General features: G+C 38.9%; 1 protein-coding gene across 9 annotated transcripts in view; it reads right to left on the reverse strand.

Annotated features, from left to right (window-relative positions):
- PKP4 (plakophilin 4) overlaps positions 1 to 24,251 on the reverse strand; it is a 115,797-nt gene that overhangs the window by 68,609 nt on the left and 22,937 nt on the right. For 8 of the 9 annotated variants that reach the window (XM_075180835.1, XM_075180827.1, XM_075180828.1 and 5 more), the window contains exon 2: positions 20,863 to 20,975. The exons of the other annotated variant lie outside the window; for it this stretch is intronic. In XM_075180835.1, the coding sequence (XP_075036936.1) occupies positions 20,863 to 20,975 (113 nt within the window). The remainder of the gene's footprint in view (positions 1 to 20,862; positions 20,976 to 24,251) is intronic. 9 annotated transcript variants of the gene reach the window in all.

A 24,251-nucleotide genomic window follows, 5' to 3' on the forward strand; every position in this document is an offset into this window, starting at 1 on the left:
TGCAGTAGGATTATAAATGCAATAACAAAATATTAAAGGCCTGCTGTTTCTCTGGAACATAATAATAATGCAGAATGTAACACTACTGAAAATTACTTCAAGAAATATCATAATTAAACAGTGTTACAAGCGGCTTTTATACCTCAATCTTATGTTGAGGCCAGAAGCTGTGCCATAATACTGTATTATTTATATTATATGGAATATACTAAGGCTGCTTAGCATTGAATTCAAAATACAGGTGCGATTATTGACAACTCATTCACTTACATATCAGAGCCAACATTTTTATTCACATAACCGATGTTAGCAGCAGTAGCATGATTGGCTGATGGAGGGTACAGAAGCCTATTAGGAGATGCCCACCAAACGCTGCCCTCAGTGCCTTTATAAAGTCTGATGTTCCTGTCGCAGACAGGTGGAGAACTTCAAGTTTAGATGCTCGCCATGCATTTAGGCTTCTTGCGTGTCAAGGGCTCAAACTGGTCCATCTTCTCAGCACGAGATCTCCATACATGTCAAACCACGGAGATCTAAATAATTTGCATGGTTACATACAGGATGCTTTATTCTCCCAGTCTGCTCTATGTAAGTCCTACAGTAAAGCTTATAGTTTTAGCTGGGACCTAGATTATATCTGTGAAGGAGCTTTGTGACCCATTGTTTAGTTTTTCACTCACAAAATACTTCCTATGAATCACTTCACATCTGTCTATATAATAAGTGTCGTAATTTAACCAATATAAAGGAGTGGGTAATTTTAGATTGTCTAGGATATTCGATAGTAATACCCAGCAGGTTTGCAGAGGATCATAGGTGCACACTTTACATAGTACGGTGACCAAAGTTTTAGGTCACAATCCAGAAGTTGAGAACCCATGGTACTGGCCATAATTTTGACAGTAATGTTATTTTGAGATATCTGGTGTAAAACAGATATATTTAAAAATGAAATGAAATCCTGGTAACAGATCATATCAAATGATTTTGTTATGGTAGCTCAGTGATGAGGTTATACCCCGGGACAGTTATATCGGGACAGTTATATCAGGACAATGACAAGAAAAGATAGGCTTTGTGGGCTCCACCTGACACAGAGCTCCTTAAAGCTTTAATTCACATTTCAACAGCTTAGCATACACAGATATGAGGTAAAAACTGTGATAGTGGAAGGAAGAGCTTCCTAGACATAAACTTCCTGTCAGTAATCCCATTTACAGACACTGCAGTCATCATCTTTTTACCTGAAATATAGTTTGTACTGCAAAGGTAAATGCAATGTCATATATGGAACATTCTGTCAAGATATAAAAACTGACATATACTGTATATTTATGAAAAATATTAGTATCTTTAATAGAAGGGAACTTGTATTTAAAGGTTAAAACATCCTTTCACTGGTGCATAAGTTAAGGAGAAAATTATGTTTTATATATTATGTTTGCTGAAACTATTTAATTGAAGCTTAAGAAGAATTTTTTTTTCTTCTAAAACAATTTTTTTAAATTGCAAAACAAAACTTTCCTTCAGTTTGCTGGTATTGTCTCGGAGTCATTAAGCCTTCATAAACTACCTGCCTGCTCTGCAGGCCCGCAGAGAATGAATAATAGTAACACCACACATGATGACTAACTGCTTCCTTGCTTGTGTATAAACTCAAAGTGCACCCAATTATCACACTGCTCCTCAACAGTTCTCTGCAGCCCTTAGAGGAGACTGAGCCGTGCTTTCTATTACTGTATTAATTCAATATAAATATAATATACAATATAAATTCTCTGCATTTATGTGTCGATTTTCTATTTAAAAGCAAACAATTTAAACAATATATGTTTTATCTTGTTCTTTAAACGTATGTACTAATTGTGGTAACTAAACAATCTGGTAATTATAAACAAATTTATAATTTCTATTTATTTTGCATTGTTTCTAATGTCTTAGAGCATTAATCTGTTTTCTTCAGGTTACAGGTGCTCAAACTCAGTCCTGAATAGCTACCAACAGCTCATGTTTTCAGGATTGCTTTAATAATGCACAGGTGAGTTTATCTATTTTCCTGGGTCAGTAATTATCCCACCTGTTTATACAGACAAAAATCCTGAAAACATGACCTGTCGGCAGCTCTTGAGGGCTGGGTTTGAGCCCCTCTGCACTAGGGTATCAGTAATCATTTCTTAAGCTCCGTAAAGTCTGCGTGCAAACAATTTTGACTGCAGATGCCCAAGTACATGCGTTTCTCAGGTGCTGAAAAGACTTCCATTCAACTGAATCCATTCAAGCACGGCTCTATTGAAATGTCCTGACAAAAAAACCTACAATAGCAGAAGTCAGCCATGACAATCGATGGCACAACCTGTACCTTGATTTGTTATTTCTCTAGAAGTGAACTGGAAATTGGATTTCAGCGTTGGGAGTAGCACCTGAACTACTGTTAGAATGTTGCATGAGCCCATCCTACCCCTACTGTATTATCCAACAAAACAAAGCTGTTTTGTGTACTAGCCACTATAACAGAGCTCTACTCTGTATACTAACTGCAGCAATGGGACTTTGTATTGTGTACTAACTACCACATAGTGTGTCTGTTTTGTACACCAGTCACCTCAATATTCGTCATCAGAAAGAGCTCTGCAGTGTACACTAGCCCTCAAAACGCGGTTCAGGAATACCCGTAATTCACCTCTATATTAAAATGAATATCATCATTTATATAGCACCACTAATTCCGCAGCGCTGTACAGAGAACTCACTCACATCAGTCCCTGCCCCATAGGAGCTTACAGTCTAAATTCCCTAACATACACACACACAGAAAGACTAGGGTCAATTTGATAGCAGTCAATTGACCTACTAGTATGTTTTTGGACTGTGGGAGGAAACCGGAGCACCCAGAGGAATTGAACTCATGACCTCAGTGCTGTAAGGCAGAAGTGCTAACCACTGAGCCACCGTGTTGCCCATATCCAACTTGTACAATGCAGAAGTCACTGATGCTGCTGTCTATAAACAGACTGAAAGATCTTCTCTTTATTGTATTTCTACAGAGTGGAGCATGAAAACACTGCATAATCTAAGTTCTCCAAGTATTTTCAAATTAAATAGCGAGTTTCATGTATTTATAAACACGTCATCTCCTAGATATATACTTGGACAGCAAAGAAGGCTGATCAGATTTTAGATAATGATATTCCAAGGCAAACCCATCAAAAAATATGCATAAACTGCATGGAAATTAGTATGAACATGAAAGAAGACTACTGTATATCACCTAAGGCAGTGTTTCAATGTAAATGAGATTAAATGCAAAATTGTGATGATCTGTTCCTTTTAAACACTCCCCGCATCAGCTACATTCAGGAGTCTGTAAAGTATATCTTACGAACAACATGGCGACGTCTGTCGTTTCCAATGTGCAGAAAGATCAAATGAAAACACACTGTAACATATCTCCACCTGGGATCTTGCAAGTAAATCAGAAATAGGTGATCGCAAACTTCGATAGGACACACAATCAGGCATAGCAATCGTCCCTTCACAAATTGAATAGAACACATTAAAGCCAGTTAACGAAGCTAAACCATTTTCATACAATTCTTTCCTCTGTACGGTGACCAATGAAGCGAATGGGAAAATGAACAAATTTGCTGCATTATGAATAATGAAGTGGAACAAAGCGTATTCCGCATATAATAAACTGATGGGCTGTGCTCGCTGTGGTCAGCCAGACTTGTAAAAACTAGTTGTTGCTGCAGCTTTCATAGTCTTCTATACAAAGATAGGTCTGTGTAAATGTATTCATATTATTATGCATTAGATCAGGCCTGTCCAACCTGCGGCCCTCCAGGTGTTGTGAAACTACAAGCCCCAGCATGCTTTGCTGTTAGACAACCAGTTGATAGCTGGAAGGGCATGCTGGGACCTGTAGTTTCACAACATCTGGAGGGCCGCAGGTTGGACAGGCCTGCATTAGATGAACACACTGCAAGTATTGCCACTGCTGGGACCATTAGGCTGGTGTCACAGAGGTGTAGTAACACTGCAGCACTGTGCCACATGTTAGATCTTCATGCTGAAGACAGAATGCCAGTGGGAGCCCACTTATTACCATTTATATAGCACCAATCACATTAGGTAGCGCTGTACAGGGAATATGGAATCATTCACATCAGTCAGTGTCTGATTGGAGCTTACAATCTAAATTCCCTACACCACAAACACATTGGACTCTAGGAGGAAATCGGAGCACCCAGTGGAAACCTACATAAACACGGGGAGAATATACAAACGCCCCAACAGATAGTACCCTGGTCGGAATCGAACTCATGACCCCAGCACTGCGAGACAGCTACAGAGATGTCACAGAGGTGCTGTAAACCCCGTGTTTGCAAAATTTAACCCGTGGCAGGGATCATTATTCTAGTTGACATAATAAAATTGGCACGAACAGTTCTAGATCCTCAAAAACGTGACCGAATTTGGAAATTTGTTTTCAACACTAAAAATGTATGCTGTACCAAAACAATAACATTAATCTTGATCACTAGGCTCTGTAGGCAACTCTTACTCAACAAGCTACTTGTCCCATCATGCCTTGCTCCGGCATCCAGAGATCACTGCTTAGCCAGAGACTTAAAGCTGACAATGAGTCCAGCACAAACATCAGCAACTATACCTGTTTGTCTGAAGACAGAGAGGGGCAAGTCTGGGCGCTGTTGCTGAGAACGGTTTGAAGCTTTAATTTACCCCAAGAGCGTTAGGGGGGGAACAGTGCAGCCAGGGTGGATATAATAAAACGTGAATGCTAATTTATTTTTGTTTAGAGTTCTCATTTAGTTGAATAAAAAAAGCCACACAGTTCTCCTCCCATTTTTAAAGATAACCTCTCAAGTGAACAGCACAATGAAACTGAGGCCTATGGATTATATCATCAGAAGTTCAACTAAGAAGCTGGCAAAGAATAACTTTTTTTTCATGCTCCGTCCAGAATAACTTGCGCCTGTATGTGTTACTGGATATTTATAGCATTATAACGTGCAACTAGCTGCTGGTTATAAATATGCATATGAACTACACTGAATTATCATCAATGCTACTTTCATCATTGTTGTATAGATTGTACAACAATGTAGATCTGATTGAGCCCGAAATTGGCAACAAAATGCAAATCGAAACAACATGTTCTGGCAAAATGTCCCTAGAAAACGTGATCAATGAAAAGCCATAACGTATGGAAGCGATCCAGCCAGGATATAGGAAACAATATAAAGATCACAAGATAAAGACAAGCTCCCAGGGCACCCACGTGTGTGCAAATAATTACAATTACAGGCTAAACTAGCTTGGCAAGCAAATCTGTAGGATGGAAGATGAATTGCCGCTTGGCACGTTTCGCACCACCTAACCCCTTCTGGCGTAACCTACAGAAAGCACGTCTACTTGATTGATGCTTTCTATTCTTCTGGACGACGTATACATCCATTTGGATTTCTAAATAAAATACACCTCTGGATTAGTTCTTAGCGCTCATTATTACTTTTTATTGAAAGGTCCATTCACCGCTGCAGTTGTCCTTTCCCATCACATTTTGTGGGGCTGGACGGAGCAGACCACTGGGATTAATAGTGATTATATTTGAACGTTTCATCTGCTGTTCGTTGAGTTATTGCTAATAACGTTCAACTCTCTCACAACAGCATAACCTAAGGGCAACATCTGCACCCTCTGCACAGGAGGAATGCTGCGTTCACCGTTTATACTATGGCTATCAGTTTTGGATGTAGACACACACAGAAGTAGATATTTTCTTACTTTTTTTTTTTATAAATGTATATTGTATACATTTTCTATAGTGTAATATACCAATTGGGCAGTGTATTAGCAAATTTTGGCTCATCCAACAAAAACATTTTCCTCCACCAGCGATAGGTACACTTAAAATATACAGCTAGAGGAAAAGAAACTAGGATCTATACTGTATTTTTTTTAATTGAAAACAGGTCACATGGAGCTCATCCACACAAGCATTTTAGGACAGTGTCTTCAGAGTACAATGCAGAGAACTTTAAAAAGCTGATCATTCGGAGACGCCATTATAAAGAGAGACTATCATTTCTACAGAGCGCCCTCCTCTTTCTATACATTATAAAGAGACAGAGCTTTACCATTTTCACTAATAAAGTAAAATTATATCTAGTCCACAGCAACAGAACAGCATTAACTCTGACCGAAATGTTATGAAAATAATGGAAAGTTTATAGTCATCAACAAGTAAAATGTTTGCTCAGACATAGGAATTCCTATGTATATTACATGGAAAGCCAATCAATGCAAAACAAAACTATTTTACATAAATCATTTTTCAGAGTAATGTCATTTTGCATAATGTACCAATTACACTACGCACACACACTGGCATTAAAACTCTGCATTTATAAGACAAGTTAGAGGGAGGACATGTAGAGGGAGGTAAAAAAAATAAAAAATTATGGTAACAAATTTACATTTGCTTTTATTTTTTTGGGAGTAAACACTTTTTATTAGGTTTTATAGAATGAGAGACATAAAATATAAGCATAACAAGAATACACAGGAAAATGTTTGGGAAGAAAGGGAGATGGGAATGTTAGGATGGAAAGCGATTAGAGAAGGGGGAAGGTAGCAAAACCATATTTACAGGTTCATTTAACGTGCGCTGGAGATCGGCTTTTTTTAAAGCACTTCAGTGCGTCCGAAGCAGCAACAGAGTTGAAAACTTAGATTCATCTCAATGGGTGTGCATTGTAAACACAATGAGACAGTGTAGAAACATTTTCAGAAGCGTTTCTATGTGTGTTTGACTTAAACAAGGTAACAACTTACAGTATTGTCGCAGGTTCAGGTTTAAAACAAAACAGTAGATTGAACACATCTAAATGCATATCAAGCACAGATTAAAGCGCATGCGTAAATATAATGCGGATTACAGAATATGCATTTCTGTATGCGAGTATAAACTTACTGCAAATGCCAGTGTATACATATACTATCCATAGCTTTATATGGTTATGTTTCTTTGAAGTTTCATTCTCAGTAAAAACCCACAAATGCAGTTAAGGTGAATGAATGAACGAATGAATGAACGAATGAATGAATAAATATTTGTGTGAAGCCCAAGGTGAATTAATGCTCAGATTCAGCTTCTCTTGTGTAGTCATTAGTCAGTCAAATACTACAGCATAGAGCAAAATAGTGCAGTATGTTTCGTTATAGATAGAAAGAAAAAAAACATGCAATTCTATGTACTTTGGCATGAAAAACCTTAACAGATCAACATCTGACCTGGGAAACGGACCACAGAACACAGGACTGGTATACTGGCTCACGTACAGTACATCTTATGGATAGCTTCAATATGTAATACATCACTTACATTAAGGATTTTCAGAGAAGCTATTTTATCCTCAAAGAACACAGAATTACAACCCCCCCCCCCTTTGTAACTGAAAACATACTACACTATTTTTAATCAATCAACACACATAAAAGACCAAGTGATGCGGCTTTCTAGGAGACGTAGTGTAGAGATATTTATCTGGGGACCGTGCTGCTTGTTAATTGTATATATCCCCTCCTCCAGGTGTGTTGTGTGACCTTGTACTATGCAGAGGGGACACGTGATGCAGAAGTCGGCTGACCCCGTTCTGTCTTATTTTCTCCTTTTGTAATAAGCAGAGACTAAGATTGGGAACCGCAGGAGAAGGCTCAGGGGGCTGCCGTTGCCCACCACTGTAACAGAGTGTAATCATCATTAAAGTGTATCCAGTCACCTAAATACTGTAGAATTCACTTACTATCATATTTAGGTGTAAAAATTTGCTTTCATCCTCTACCTTTCAGATATATGCCAATGGCTGGTTCCGTACATGCTCTGCACCAAAACACAGTGTTAGTAAATGAGCCATGGTGGAGACATCCTTTCTGTGGGCTAAGCCAGTAATAAGAGGTCAGTCACTTTGTGCATAGTCTTATTTCAGGATTCTACTACACAAAACTACCAGCTGTGCGGTCCTGACCGGCCAGGTCGTGCAGATGTATGTTCTGCTCACCTTGCAGCAAACACCTGTCACCGGTGTGCACAGCAATCTACGGGTGTATTTAGGGTAGATGGGAGGGGCCTGCAGCTAGACATTGCCACATCCTCACCATGGTGTGACCATGACCCCTGTACAGTGGCAAACTCAGACCTTAGGTGTGAACTATGAAATGAAGCAATTTATGAAGATTTCAGAGACAGACAATTGTGTTATAGAATACATTTTTACACACACACACACACTATATCTATATATCTATATCTATATCTATATATAAATAATATATTCAGTGTGTGGCGTTGAGCCAAAATTTTATTTTTGGGCTCAACGCCACACACTGAATCCTAAAGCCAGGCAGAGAATACCAAATAGACCACATGCCTATAGCACTACTTATCTTGTAAATATTATAATCGTATCTTTCACCACAGGGTCCAAGATACAATTATAATATTGTGCACAGATAAATTAGTGAGAAGAGTTACACTGCAGTTGAGACAAAGCAACAAGAACTCGCATCTTATGCCGGCTACGCTTGAAATAAGAGAACCATAGATCTGCGGAAAGAAAGATTGATGTAATATAATTGTAACCAATCTGATTCCATAAATTTCCACTAAAATTCCCACCTTAAGTGTCTGGGGTCTAGTCACATGTTACCAGTATGAAAGGTTCTAAAAAAAAATAATAATATAATATTCCAGTCTTTCCCAAATAAAACCCTCTACCCCAACTTGTAGAACCACGACAGTCCCTTGCGATTCAGGATACCTCACTATAGCACGTGGTGCTCCTCTCACAGGAACAGCCAAAATTACGGTACTAAGCTGCCTGTGTACAAGGCTATCAAAGAAGTGGCATCAGGCCAATCCGCTGCACCAAACAGCATTATAATGGACTTGGTTTAAGTGATTTGTTTACATCTAAAAAGCTGAACGGCTCACTTAAAAGGACCACTGAAACCCAATATTTAAATTTAAAAACTTTTTAAATTTCGAAATGACAACTTATAATGTGATTATAAATGAGTAACACAAAATGGTCAATTTAACAGTAAAACAATAAAGAGCATTATTAAACACAAAACATGGTCAATGTACCATTTTTATATTTTTAGACTTGATGGGTTGATGGGGAGGGTAAGAGGAATGAGAGAAGGGAGAAAGGAGGGTAAAGGAGCGCCTTAGAGTCCACAAAGAATAAATAGGAGATTGTGCCCAATAAGTTATTATATTGACACCAAATTAAATTATTCATGGTTATGTGAAAGGACTCCACTTACAGTAAAGTCACCAAACAGGCATGTCTTCTGCTAGGATTAGAACACAGGCGCTCAAATGGGGGTAAGGTTCCTAAACGTGTGTACACTAGGAAAAGACTCTAGAATATATGTGAATATTCAAAGGTATTAGATTATAAAATCTGACGATTTCATTTTGGGATATGCACTATGAAGGTAAAAAAACGAAGAAACCTTGTTCACCGTTCTCCTGACATACCTGCAGTTCTGGTAAAAAGTAAAATGACCAAACTCCCCACTACACTACAAACAGCTTTACCTCTGGGAGGAATAGCACCATTAGGAAATATACACCTTCTTTTCATAGCTCTCCTCCAGGAGGACAGATACAGTATTAATAGGCAGGTTTTTATTAAAATAGTGTAGTAATAAAATCTCATACAGGTCAAAAAGCCTGAGGCAGAGTTGCTTTGATATCACACGGGGCCTGTGTCCCTGTGCATGAATCCACACTGTGCATTTCTGAAAAGCAAGTCTGCCCAGCTGTCAGTCACTCTCTGCTCATTTACTTAAGCTGCCGCAGAATGTGGAGGACATATTTAGTTAAGGAAAAACGTTGCACTTATTTCATACATATTATTCAACTCTGCAATTCCCAACCTTTGTTAATATAGGTGTCAAATGCTGGTTTTTCCCTCCGCTTTAGAGCTATTTTAGGAAACATCACCTTTCCTGTAGCTTCTTGGTATATTTCAGAAACTGCTGCTGAAACGTGATTAGGCTTTGTAAAATATGCAGACTTCACAAATATGGTCGTTTATATCTGAAAGGCTGTCTTCTGATCAACTTGTAACCCGACTGCTTTCAAAGGGGCACACTCAGTGTAAAGTGCTAATAATACAAAATATTATCCTCAGCAAAGAGAACATGGGGTAATACATATTTTTAAGCATTTGCTTTCTAAAAACAACCATAGGGGAAGAATGTTAGGGCAGACAGGGGGGTAAAGAATGATTCATTTTGGAGAATTTAGTCTCTAGGTGCAATTCTTCATGTATTGGATAACAGATAAACACTGTGGGAGCTCGTTCATATCCTAAACCAGGAAGTGCAGTAGGAGAACTTGCTGATGTGTGGTAAGAAAGAGTTAGATGTTGAAACAGCCGTTTAATTGGTTCTATATTTTAATGGCTGCTGCCATATCTCAGAGAAAGCCCTGGCTGCTGAAATCACTGATGTGGACTGAGCATTTAAATTGCCCTGTTCACTGTATGCTACCTGCTTACAAATACCTTTGCCATGAAAATAAATTTGTCCTAAGTACAGGCAGCAGGGCCTGACGATTTTCTATTGCAATTACCATGGAAACTCATTGTGGACAAACATGGGCCGTGTATTAATGAGGTGGACAAGTGTTACTAGCTTAACAATTTAACAAGGCAAGGACAGATCCACACCAAACATGGCGTTTTACATTTAAAGCATACCAGTTGCCCACTAATCATCATTTATTTATATAGCGCCACTAATTCCGCAGCGCTGTACAGAGAACTCACTCACATCAGTCTCTGCCCCATTGGGGCTTACAATCGAAATTGCCTAACACACACACACTAGGGTCAATTTGTTAGCAGCCAATTAACCTACCAGTATGTTTTTGGGGTGTGGGAGGAAACCGGAGCACCCAGAGGAAACTCACGCAAACACGGGGAGAATATACAAACTCCTCACAGATAAGGCCATGGTCGGGAATTGAACTCATGACCCCAGTGCAGAAGTGCTAACCGCTTAGCCACCGTGTCTCTCTCATCGTGGAGACCGCCATTTTGTGGGCTGAGCCAGTATATGTGACATCACTTGTAAATAAATTACCTCAGTGATGTCACCGGATTCTAGTGATTTGACAAGCTGCACTTTTATAAGGTTCCTCATGAATTGATAGTGTCAATATTCACCACACAAAATGGCTGCCTCTACTGATGAAGTGAGACAGAACCACTTTAATGGATGCCATTTTATTTTACCTTCAATCAGCTTTTATTCATCTAGATCAATCTAAATATGTAGAAAAATAAGGTTCTCTCTAATGTATAATCTCTCATTCTTCTAGAGCAGTGTTGGCTAACCTGTGACACTCCAGGTGTTGTGAGACTACAAGTCCCAGCATACCCTTCCAGCATTAAGCTGCTATATATTGGCAAAGCATTGAGACTTGTAGTTTCACAACACCTGGAGTTTCACAGGTTAGCCAACACTGTTTTAGAGGAAGGGATTAATCGATCTAACAGCATGTTTTCTCCTGCAATAGGTGAGGTATTATGTATGTTTATTAGTCATTTTGTGTGTATGATAAAAAGACACCCAAGTATACAAAGAATGTGTTAAACATGTCTTGCTCCGAACTTTGCACTAACGAAACCTTCTCCTATCACTTTGCCTGTCTCTCTTCCACCCACGCAGTTATTAAACAGAGAACGGAAAATACTTGTTAGTGAGACATATGTTTCTGCAGAGCATCGGATTAGCAGTGTTTTTCTCTAATTCTGTTTACATGATTATATTTGTGTGGCAGTGCAACTGGTACTTGTATCACCCAGGCACCGCTAATTAACACTCGCTGCAATCAATGGCATTATAACTAATTGTAATGTGCACAAATGCATTAGATCTGATGGCTTATTAAAGATTCTACTGGTATAATAATACTTTTATTATGGTCTATGATTTTAGTGTCTAGTAATTATTACAAAAATAAAATATCCAGGTAGATTGTTCCACTGTAAGGTAATGTGTGTGTCTTCAAATGTCTTACACAGTAGTGAGAATCAACTGCTGATCTCTTGGAGAAAAGAAAATCACAACGATGTTACTAATTATATATATCTATATCTTCCACAGAGCAGAATATACTGGAGTATGTATAACTTTTTTGATCTTAAAAAGCTGTCATTTTGGATGCACTTCTTAATCTTCCAATATTCTGCAGAGGGGGTATCAGGTTTGATGATGGGGCAGGGCTGGAGAGGTCACAGCAGTTTACTCAACATACTCAGTTTTGAAATTTCAGCTTTTTGACCTGCAACTTATCCAATTAGTACTGTACTGTAATGGCAAGGAATTTAACTTTCGTGGTTCCGTTATGAACTTCAATGTTGTGGTTTAGTGGACTTCTAAAGATTGTTCAGATAGGCATATTTTATTTTATCCTTGGATTACTTGTGAAACCTAAATACAAGAAATGTCAGCATATATAAGAAGTAATTGATCCCTATGTTAGTGTATCTGTACACACACAGATATGGAAAAACGGACCATGAAACTTACACAATTGTGCCCCTTTTCCCATATGCTTGAATGTACAGACACCTGCATACTCAATAGGTTTCCTGCGTACGCTTAATTGTGCAGGGACTGAAGGCTTCACAAGGCGCTCACCTCCGTAAAGTTAAATTCAACATTATTTAGCCAACATTATGTTGTTCATTTGATGTAATATGTACTGGGCAGACAGCTGCCGTTTGGGAAAGCGCTCTAAGACCTGCCTCCCAGTTACAGTAAACACAGTCAATCGTACATTTTAAACTGAATCATAAAATAAAACATATTAGGACTATATTAAATACTACCTTGTTTTAAAAACAATATATATTTCCTAGAGTAATATGACGGCACAACCATGGAAATGTAGCCACTTTGTTATATACAAGGTACATGATTTGAGGAATACTTACTGAAAGGTAAAATAAAATCTTACTAATTAATATATTTCCCATTAAAAAAATGCTGTGTAACTGGTTATAGGCATGCCATGTGCAGTGTGTTCTATTGCCCAAGCAGATGTGTAATTAGTCACCCTGACATACCACAAAAGTTCTGCACAGAACTGCAGCTCATCTGTAGTCACACACAATGGAAATAATTTGCCAGGAAATGGAATTCTCTTAACATCGGAGTTCCCCCCTTTAGAGACATTTTATTTTTGCGGAGCGGGGGGGGAATCAAAAGCTGTATTTTTCAGGCTTTGCTCACAGTATTACTTGTGTAATACTACACTCCCTGCTGTAAGTTATATGGGTATTAGAAGTCACCAAAGGGTTTTGTGAAAATTTCAAAAACCAGCACCTGTAATAAATTACTTTAAGAAGCTATCCTAATAAATGACGACAATCACCTATTCTACTTTCCATTATAGGAGAAGCGCACCTGTTTAACGTTTCATCATTACTATCAATTGTAGTGGATAAGGTGACCCCCAGCCGGAATGGGGGGGGGGGGGGGGGAACGTCCTTGTGATTTCCCCTGGGATCCCTAGAGCCCCGAACCAACGCGTTTTGCAGTGATGGGAAGCGGATGTATTGCTCCTAAAATAGAAAATGACAACTAGTATGTATGGAAGAGTGACTCAGTGGCAGAATGGGGGGGGGGTTTAAACTTGAATCCCTAGTCAGTGTAACAGCATCAGAAGACCAATAACAAACCGAGCAATGGTGTATTATAGGAAGCTCATTGAGAATTCCTGGCCTCTTGCTACACACAGCAGTGTATCAGCTGACAATCACATTGTGAACTTTCGTAACCTACAAACCACACAATAAATAGTCGGTCAACTTCCTCAGAAAGATGAAGGTTTTAAAGGGGAAGTATGAAGAGAAAATATTTCTACTATTTAGGATCCATGCACCGATTAAGTCAGAAATGATGTTACAGAAAACACCCAAACTTCACAGTAACTCAGAGTGTTGTTATAATGTGACTCAGATCCCCACACAGCGTAACGTATGAAGGCATAAGTTGAACAACGGAGGTCACCAAAATTTGGCCAGAGTGCAGGCAGCTATATTACTAGATGAGCAAATAGAGGCACAAGCAGGAGACACCACCGTTCAGGGAGAAGCAGGGAACACATAATGGGGGACATTTAAAATGTAATAAAAGCTGTTCTACAGGAACCTGGGTAGATAATATGGTGTAACCCACCAGATATTGGCACAAAAAAAGTCAGAATCAGATTAGTTTTTGTGGAAAACACCTTTCCTTATTATTGTTTCTTTATAGGGCTCCGCACATGGTGATAGTACAAACAAGGCAGACATAGGTCAAAAAAGGAAACAAAAGGTCACAAACCCAGCAAAAGTAAAAGTGAAAACCGCCGGCAACAATTACAAGTAGCAGCACAATAATGGTAACACAAATCAAAGGGCAATTCCCAGCCAATTACAAGGATGACAAGGGTAGCTGAAGGAAGCAAGTGGGGAAGAGGAAACAACTATCTGTGGAACAGTTTTTATACATGTCCCTGTTTATGTTCTAGTATTCTTTCTGCATCCGTCACCAAAACATATGTTTATACATTGACAGACGGGTCATGGTAAGTACAGCATGAACGTTTGGGATAAATCATTACGCGTCTAGGGGTTTTCCAATCACAGCACAAAGAAAACAAAACAAAAAACAAAATATGTGGGAACAGGAGCTTACATGCAACTCTGAGACATGACCGTAAATTTGGATATAAAAAAAAATAAATTAATTTTTATTTCATTTAGACTTGAATCTGAGACAGCACTCAGACTCTGCAGGAGCTCTGCACAGTATGTAGGTCACACTTGTTTATGTCTCTTCATCCACTACGTTTATAACCAGCTGTAGGCAGCATTATTTACTTAATATAATTAGGTTAGAGACCATAGATGCTGCAATACAATGACGGAACATTTAATTCATTAATAAAACAGCAACAATTGTATCCACACAGATCATATCACAGATTTCAGTACGGCTTATACATCTCCACAGCCAGAATTCTACATCCTACACAATGATATATGTGATGATTATTCTAGTTTACAGAGGGCTACATTTAACTTGCAGAATATATGTTGGTGATCACATACTCAGGATGACACCCGCTGGCAGGACAGGATTTATCACATTAAGTCTGTAGCTTCCAATAAGATTTGCAGAGCTCTAAATTGTTTGGGCCACAAATGACACAATTTTAGTCTAATGTGACCTAAAACAACCAAATTGGCCATGTTATATCACCGCATGTGTGCTTACCACTAGTCTAGAACGTTTATGCAGAGAGACACTAAGGGGGATTTCAATTGGCCGCGTTACTGGTAAAAGTAACGTGACCTGCGCATTAATACCGTTATTATAGTTATAATGTGCTTAATTAACGTTATTACGGAAGTTTCAACGTCAGCTTTTTGCTTGCAGCTCCCTGAGCTGCGAACAGAAAGCCGGGTTAATATTACTGTAATAACTTTAACGCCGCGCTAATTCGGGGGGAATTGAATTCCCCCCTAACACTTCAAATTTAGCAGGAAAGTCTCCACGTTTGGATTGCTCGAGCTTTCACCAACTGCACTGGAATATTGATTGAGCTTTTTAAAAGATAGCTGAAATTATACACGTAATATTATAAGCGCTAAATAGAAACGTATATTGTGGCCTAGAAAACCTCAGTCTTTGAACCACATGTGAAAAAAAGAGGAGACGTAACCGAAAGTAATTTGTGTGTGGTTAAAACTAAAGTTTAGAACATTTCTTTCAACTGAACAATTATTCTCACATTTGTGCAAAAGAAATGTATTTAACAACAAAATACAGATGCTCAGAATGCGTTTAGTGATTTTTGTTCAGATGTTTAACAGTAAATGGATGTCTCCTTTTAAGACCATTAAAGCAACAAACCCACATAGACTATATTTATTTTCTTTAAATAGCATGTTAGCTACTCTTTAAGACAAATACTATCATATGCATGTTTAGCCATCTCCTACAAATCATTATCTCCTTTTACAAATCTCTTTGGAAAACAAAAACAACTGCCAGACAGACAGACAGCCAGTCTGGTACACAGACACAGGTGCACAGCTCAGCATGTCATGTGATGGCGTAGAAGGAGGATGTCACAGTGCAGACAGAGCTCAGATGGGCGTTCCAAAGCCTCTCTGCTTATAACACCATGTGCCTGTGGTTGCCATGGAAGTCCAGAACGATAAATCATTAGTAACAGCACGAAGGAAAAAAAAAATTCAAAGTAAAATGGTAAATATCAACATTCTTATAGCCTTCCATAGCGATTTATGCTAAAAGAAAAAACATTGAATTTTTTTCAGATTGCAGCTGTAAAAAAATGACTACTCACTTCACTTTAGAAAAGTCCAATCTCTGGTACTCTTACTAAGTAGAGTGCACATGCCTCATAGATTTTAGCTTGACATCCTGTAGCTAACACTGGCGTATAAAGAAAGAGGGGATTCCGAATGAACGACAACCTCTTAAATATGCTGCTTATGTTTAAAGGACTCTTGTTAGCTTCTCATACAGTAGAGGCCGTGCTTTTGTGGGCACAATCAACATGAATAAGAAAGCAAACTATCAATTAACTAGAGACACAGCAGAAGAATGCAAATACATAGCTCTTTCCCTCTCTATAAGAAAACGTTCCCCCACGGCTTTGTGAACGGTGGAAGTTGATTCTTTTCTGGCCCAGGCTAAAGCACAGTTGATCTCTGCTAACATTCTGAGCTGATCAATATTTGATTGTTCCGAAGCGGAACACTGATGACAGTTGAGATGCGAGAGGATGTGCTTTGGGTGTATTAAAATACGTGAATGACAGGGGCTGTGATGAGCAAGAAATGAACGTACAGGAGGGAGAACGTGCTGGTAGAGACTATTTGGAAAGCTGCACTGGACAGACACACTGTACAAGTCTGCACCATTCCCTGACTGTCAGTGCCTGTCTCACACCCACACACACTGCGCTTACAGGGGCAGGGGATTAACACTTCAAGGAGGCTTTCACTTATAGGCTATAATGTGTGTTATTTATTCAGATTTATGTACATACCAGATATGTTTTGATAAACTGCCATGGGAAGTGTTCTGTAATGTTCCATAGACACATTAAGCTGTTTGAACGTGACTGAATGACCCATCTACGCTATGGGGAAACATTCACAAGAGATTAAAAAGAAAAGACAAGATATCCAGCCTCACATATGCAGCTTCTCAAATGTGCACACGAAAAAGAATGTTTGGAAATTAGTCGTTAGCTCAATATTGGACATATGTATAACAAACCTGGTGTATTCCTGAGATAAATAAGCTATTGGATTGACTGAAGGGTTTACAATTAACGCTATATGGGTCCTCAAAACATTTCAAATTTCATTCTTTCCTTCACTTAATAGGTTCAAATATATTTGTAAAAGCTTTCAAAGCTTTGAGAGTTTAGGGGATAAGGGAAAAAATCATAATCCCATTGCAGGAAACAGCAGCAGGCTTGATAAAACCAGACGCCCAGTAGTATTTGATTTCAAGCGATTTGGGTTATTTCTGACTTTCAGGTACATTATATTAGCATTACATTGATGCCAGTGGGAAGGACGTCTTCATGTTCCTCCACAAACACGTTAGAACCATTTATAAAATGTTTTATATAGGTGTAAAATAGAATTAATTAAACCACACAGAAAACAGAATCAAAGCTGAAACCATGTTATGAAACAAAGTAACAATCCAGCTGACGGGCGTAGGAAACAAAGTATTTATTTGAACGCAGAAGTTATACAAGGGAATAGTTGTTCTTAAACACATGAGAATCATACAGGCCATTTCATGAAAGATTATCACAAAAGATTAATTATTATTAATGAGGAGAGGTGTTGAGTAAAACGGCTGGAAACACTATTGACGAAAGGCCTGGACAGGTGAAGTTTGATATAAGTTATTATTTTCAATCCTATTGCCAATAATAAGCCTCATAGAAAATATTTGGAATCTGTACAGAGGGAATACAACAAGACAGTACATGTTATGTTATAACAGTACAATACAATAAACAAGTAACACTGCAACTAAACACAGCTACCGGGGTGCACGGGGTGTATTCAGCACATGCTGTATTCTGTGGCCATTAGTGTGGGCACAACTAGCAGGTTTATTATGGTAAAACAGTAATGAGGAGATCACAGCAACAACAATGATTTTGGACTCCGCATTCGGTTGTCCAATAAGACTTGACCATGTTACACTAATACTAGTGCACAGCTCACAACCATACACATAGTATTGGCAGTAATTCTGGCCTTTTTACCTGCAAAACCTCTAATAGTATCAAGATTTTAAGGGATCAGACTGACTATTTCCTCATCCTCACAACCTTGTAGTGAAAGCACTGATCACACTAAACACTTTATTACAACAATATTCCCCCCAAAAGAAGTTTTAGAGAAGGCAAACATCCTACCTTCAAAATAAACCGTACAACCAAGAAATAGATAAAGACATCTTTAATTGTCACCTTTACAGTGAACGAATGCACATATTTCACTCTTCTCTAGAGGGTTGCAGATGGCCTCAACTAAATTTTGATTGCTTTATTAATATGAATAAAATTTACATAACTTGACACTTTGTATTTTCTTTAATACTAAAGAAACTTTAAATTTCAATTGGTGTTAAAGACACATCACATGCCACATATCAACATATTTCTGATACATACACTGATGACTCCACTCCATCTTAAATGTTGTGAAACTGATAGAATACTTATATTATTACGTGAAACATATTGGATTTATAAATAATTTTTACCTACAGGGTTTAATGGCTCCTTTGATTACAATGTGTTATTACTATGTTAAACATGATAAGTATTTTTTTGGATTTTATCACAGTTTCATTATTATGTGCTAATTTGCTTAATTTGATACTTTTTGGTGGATATTTATTGTATTTAATATTACACGTATTTATAGTATATCATAACATTCTCTAGTGCTTGAAATATTTTGAATTAATTTTATTTAATGCAATTAAGCAAATTACTTCCTAGGTGGACTGATATACAGGACGAAAAATTGTACAGCACATGTATAATATCCTCACAGTAGAAGGAGATATCTCCGAAACACGTAGCCAACGGAACACTGGAACCAGGTTAATCTGTTTCTTATATTGAATGATTTCAATCCACGAACACCTGTAGTAGTGTGAAGCTAAACTAACTTATCAGTAAACCGCACATAGCACCTGATCTATTACGGATTTTGTTTGTTGGCGGTCTCCATCCTGAACCCATTATATTATAGGATATGGTTGTGGGCACCATGTCCCCTGCTGAAGGTGCAGCAGACTCCAGTCATTATTTGGATCCTGTTCACTGGGAGTTTCCCCTTCTCAAGGGACTCCTGTGCAATCTCATGTAATGCCACCAAAGACATATCTACTTGAGCCACTAGACCCCAAAATTAAACATTTTCACATGAGAACCATGACGATACAAATACGAAAAGTATTACCTGTCCACTTCACTACAGACTACCCCCCCACACACACATATTTAGTCTTAATGGGACCTGCTGCAGGTCAAAAAGCTGAGACTGCAGTCATTTGAGCTGCTTTGATATTACTAGCCCTGTCCCTATACAGTCATGTTAGGAGAGCGATGTTTCTTTAATCAAACAGGCAATTACTAACCGCTGCAAAGGGGTTGAAAAGCATTTTGAGCAAATTTAGATAAATATAAACCCTTCAATAATTTTCAGGCATAATATTCAGCTGTGTGATGCAACATCAAACACTGTCTTTATTTGCTTTTTAAGGGTTCATGCACTCCAGCGTTCATGAAAAACCATTAAGTTGTCATATATTAAATCGTGTCTTATATGGACACAAGTCTGTACATTAAAGCAGCTGTCCATCAGGTAACCCACTTTGCAACGGGCAGATAATAGAGCAAAATGATGCCTGGACTCCAACATTCAGCAAAACAAGCACCAGACATAAGAGTACCCGCTATGTACACAGTAGTATTGTCAGACTCTTACTCTGCCATAAAGATGTCAATGTTCTAAAGCAGTGATGGGCAACATTATACACATCAGGGACCGCATGGTGCAGCCCTCTACCCTTCAACAGCGCCTCACATTACCCTTAATCTTAGTAAGAAGTTAAAACAATAGCAGGCCTTTTATACAAGTGTTACAAGCTGTAACAAATCTGACAAAGCAGGAAGTAGCTGGAGGCTGCAGGTGAAGGTCCAGAGATCTCCTGTGGTCCTTCACAGTTCTAAGAAGTGTGACATATGACCGAACCAATATATCCTGTACCAGCCTGTGTTCCTCCCTACTACAAGGCAGCCTTGTAGTACTACGAGACAAGTAGGTTTATTGGAAATTTGTTTACATGATAAATACTGGGGTAAATATATGTTCCTTTTAAACTCTGCTTCCATCTGTGAACTCAGGGATACGACACTCAACATGAGTTATTACCGATCCCCATATAAAATGAATGACGATTGTACACAGGTTTCTTAGTAAAAGAAAATGGACCAATCAGCCAAAATAGCCTCAGCTAGTGAGAAATCATATTTGCTATGTGAATGCTGCTACATTAGCAGCCAAAATACTCCCAATGAGTAAGCAGATCAGCGCATAAACAGTGAAATAAATTATGCACAGTGACTGGTTCGCAGGAATGGCCATTTCACAGTATGGGAGCAAATAGTGTCATTAAAATCCGTACCTTACGCTGGCGATGCTGGGCGACTCCGCTCCCAGTCTGCATCTTTCTAGTTGATTGGCAACAATTTGTCTTTCCACCTCGAGCTCTCTGGTGAGCCGTTCAAATTGCAGCTCCTGGAATTTCAAGAAAATGAGAAAGAAGCTTCAGGTGATCTGCAAGTACACGGATTCATGCAAGGACAACCAGGGGGAAAGATAATCTATCCTCTGCTGTTAGTCAGGGGCCAAACCCCATCTGCCTGCAAAATTGCTCATACTACACATGTATCATCATTTTCATAAGGGATACAGTCCTAGCCTAGTGCTGTATACTGAACACTTCATGGATTACTACTGACCTTTACCTGCAATTCACAAACACAGGGGAGTTACCGTATTTATCATCACAACCTACTGACACATTCATATATGCACATTCATGTACAGTGTATTTTTGTAGTAAAAAAAAAATAAATATAATCTACTGAGCAAAGAAAAATCACTTCCATCTAAAATGAAGTTGTAGTGATCAGGATTTATTTTAGACCGTGTAAACTGATGTTGAGTTAGTGGCAGGCAGCATTAAAATAGTTGTGTCTTATGCTAAAAAGGAAAAAAATAAAAACTCACATTAAAAGCCAAAACATAAAGCACAACGTACAAATATTTTTTCTGAATACTGATATAATGTTACGCTTTAGGCCAGTAAAGGGCAACCAGATACACATTGGGGGGCGCATGGTGCAGACCTCTAACCTTCCAAAGGGGCGCACATTACCCTTACTTTCAGTTAGTAAGTCAAAATAATACATTTAAATCAAAGAAAACGACACCTAGTGTTACAAGCTATAAAACATATCTGACAAGCTAGGAAGGATCTGGGTCCACAGGCGAAGTCTCAGGGGGTCAGCCACCACTGCTTTGGACTGTACGAACATACTTTATCACAGTAACACGAGACATGACCAAGGCAGAGTACACACTACAAGGTTTGCAGACGATTATTGAGCCAATTAAAGAATAAACGACCATTTGTCCAGATATCGCATTAGTGTGCACGCTCCATTGATGAACGATTATCCTTCCAACATTCATTGTATCATTTGATTTCATTCTGTGCAGAAAGCAACCAATCAGATTCTTATTTATTTCTCTGGTGCAGCATACAAAGTGAAACCAAACTTTTCATTGGTTGCCATGGGCAACATCTGCTTTCCTACTTAGTTGCCTATGGAAGTGGTTTCATAGATGGCCCATCTAATGTCCAAATGTCCCATCACTGACAGCTCTGGTTTTACCCTGTATTTATGAGAACTCTTTTAAAAAAAAAATTCATTAAGTTAAAAAATAGCTTTTTAGATACATCCTCAAATATGGTCCTGAACTCCTCAAGTATTTGGCTGCTGGCTTTGCATACCTACTTATTAATAGCTGTTATCCCTAAAACACATCTATCGAGTAGTATACAAGTACAAAGGGGCTTTTGAAATGAAGCAGATTTCGATGTACAGGAGTAAATGTAGAAAAACTAACAGGCTAGAACTCTTAATCCTTTGAGACTTGGTCAATGAAGATAACGATCCAATGATACAGGCGTATTCTCAAGCCTTGTCCTGAAACCTGGCTTGTATATAGTTGTCAGGACTTGGTGCCAGGTTTAAAAAGGTCTCCGTGTATTAAACTTCAGTAGCAATACAATTTTATGTACATACTCTCACATCAGTGAGCAAACAAAAGTCATTAACCCAACTGCTTAATATGACTTAAGTTAAAAAGAAAGCAATTGTCAAATTTTTCTCTCTGCTCCCCCCACATACAGATGAACATTTGCATATAATCAGCCACACTAGTATAAATCTACACCCACTACTGTCACGCATTCATTCATGTGCAACCTGGTGGTTGGGAGAGATAGCATAAATCCGGCAGCCTTAGCTGGTGCTTAAGAAAGACCAAACAATACAGAATGCAATATTTTATCCAAATGATCTCCTGCCATCACACTACATTGCAGTGTTTAAAACCAGAGGGTCATTCAAGGATTGTAGAACAGCCAAAGCATTAAGGATCTTGTGAATGCAATGAAAGGCTTAAAAAAACAAAACAAAAAAACTGTGCTGCTGTAGCAAAGAATTAGCAATATTTATGAAAAGGAATTCTAGACAGTCACACATTAAATAGTTCTGGATGATGGTGTCCCATGTGCAAGCATCCTAAATCTGGGCTGGGTAACTAGAAATACATTTTCATGATTTGCTGCCTGTAGGTGGCTGAGCAATGAAGGCGGCTGCCCATACAACGTTGCCAACAGTCTCCGATTTGCAAAAGCAACACCAAAAGGTTAATGTATCAAGCTGAGAGTTTTCCGGCAGGTTTGAAAAGTGGAGATGTTGCCTATAGCAACCAATCAGATTCTAGCTATCATTTTGTAGAATGTACTAAATAAATGATAGCTAGAATCTGATTGGTTTTTCAAACCCGCCGAAAAACTCTCAGCTTGATACATTTATCCCCAGATGTGGATCAGAATTCAATTGGAAGGATTTTTAACCTTGGTGAGCCATCTATTCAGACAGATGGAATTAAAGGTTTTATAGAGACTGTAAGGTAACATCAGACGGGTTTTTAGAATGCTGCAGTCTGCAGACCAGTAATCTGAGTTGTGGGAGGAGGGCGGCTTAGTCGATATAAGATCAGAGGGAAGGGGAACGCGGTTCCCCTGTTACAACACAGAGGGTCAGCCAGTGGCAGAACTACCATTGGTGCAGCAGGTGTGGTGCTCCGGGGCCCATGGAGATAATGGGGCCCACTGCATAGGGAACTAGCGAGCTGTGGGCCCCGATTCCCTCCTACCCGCTTTCCTGCACCGGGGCCTACAGCTCTCTAGTTCCGCCTCTGGTGTCAGCTGTCAATATTCTCATGTGAGGAGTTATGGGTAGAAACACATAAATCGCTCCTCGCCCCTATTGACCAACTGTGCATCCTGAACAGCATCGATACAGCCAGATATTGAGAGCTACATATTCAAACTACATGGAGCTTACATGTCTCGCACCACCCAAAAATGAGACAAGGACATTCTATAGCAGCGGCCTGCAAATACCTTCTCTTTAGGAAGTTATTACTGTACTTTGTGTTTCATACTTGATTTATCAAACATATGACAGGTAAAACGACCAGTTTTCTGCCTGCCACACCTGTGCCAGCCTGCATTAATCATAGCTGCATTCCAAATTAGGGGGAGATCTCCATCTCAGAGACTTCCGAGAGGAGGAAAGTCCCTGAGTGGTTAGCTGCAGCCAGGTGGGCATCAAGACCCACCCACCTCATTAACAAATATGGCATTAACAAGGGAATCACTTGCTGTGGTCACTTGAAGTCTGAAGCTTTGTGGTATACATAGATATCCCT

Source organism: Mixophyes fleayi, chromosome 7, assembly GCF_038048845.1.
Source record: "Mixophyes fleayi isolate aMixFle1 chromosome 7, aMixFle1.hap1, whole genome shotgun sequence".
Lineage (NCBI taxonomy): Eukaryota > Metazoa > Chordata > Amphibia > Anura > Limnodynastidae > Mixophyes > Mixophyes fleayi.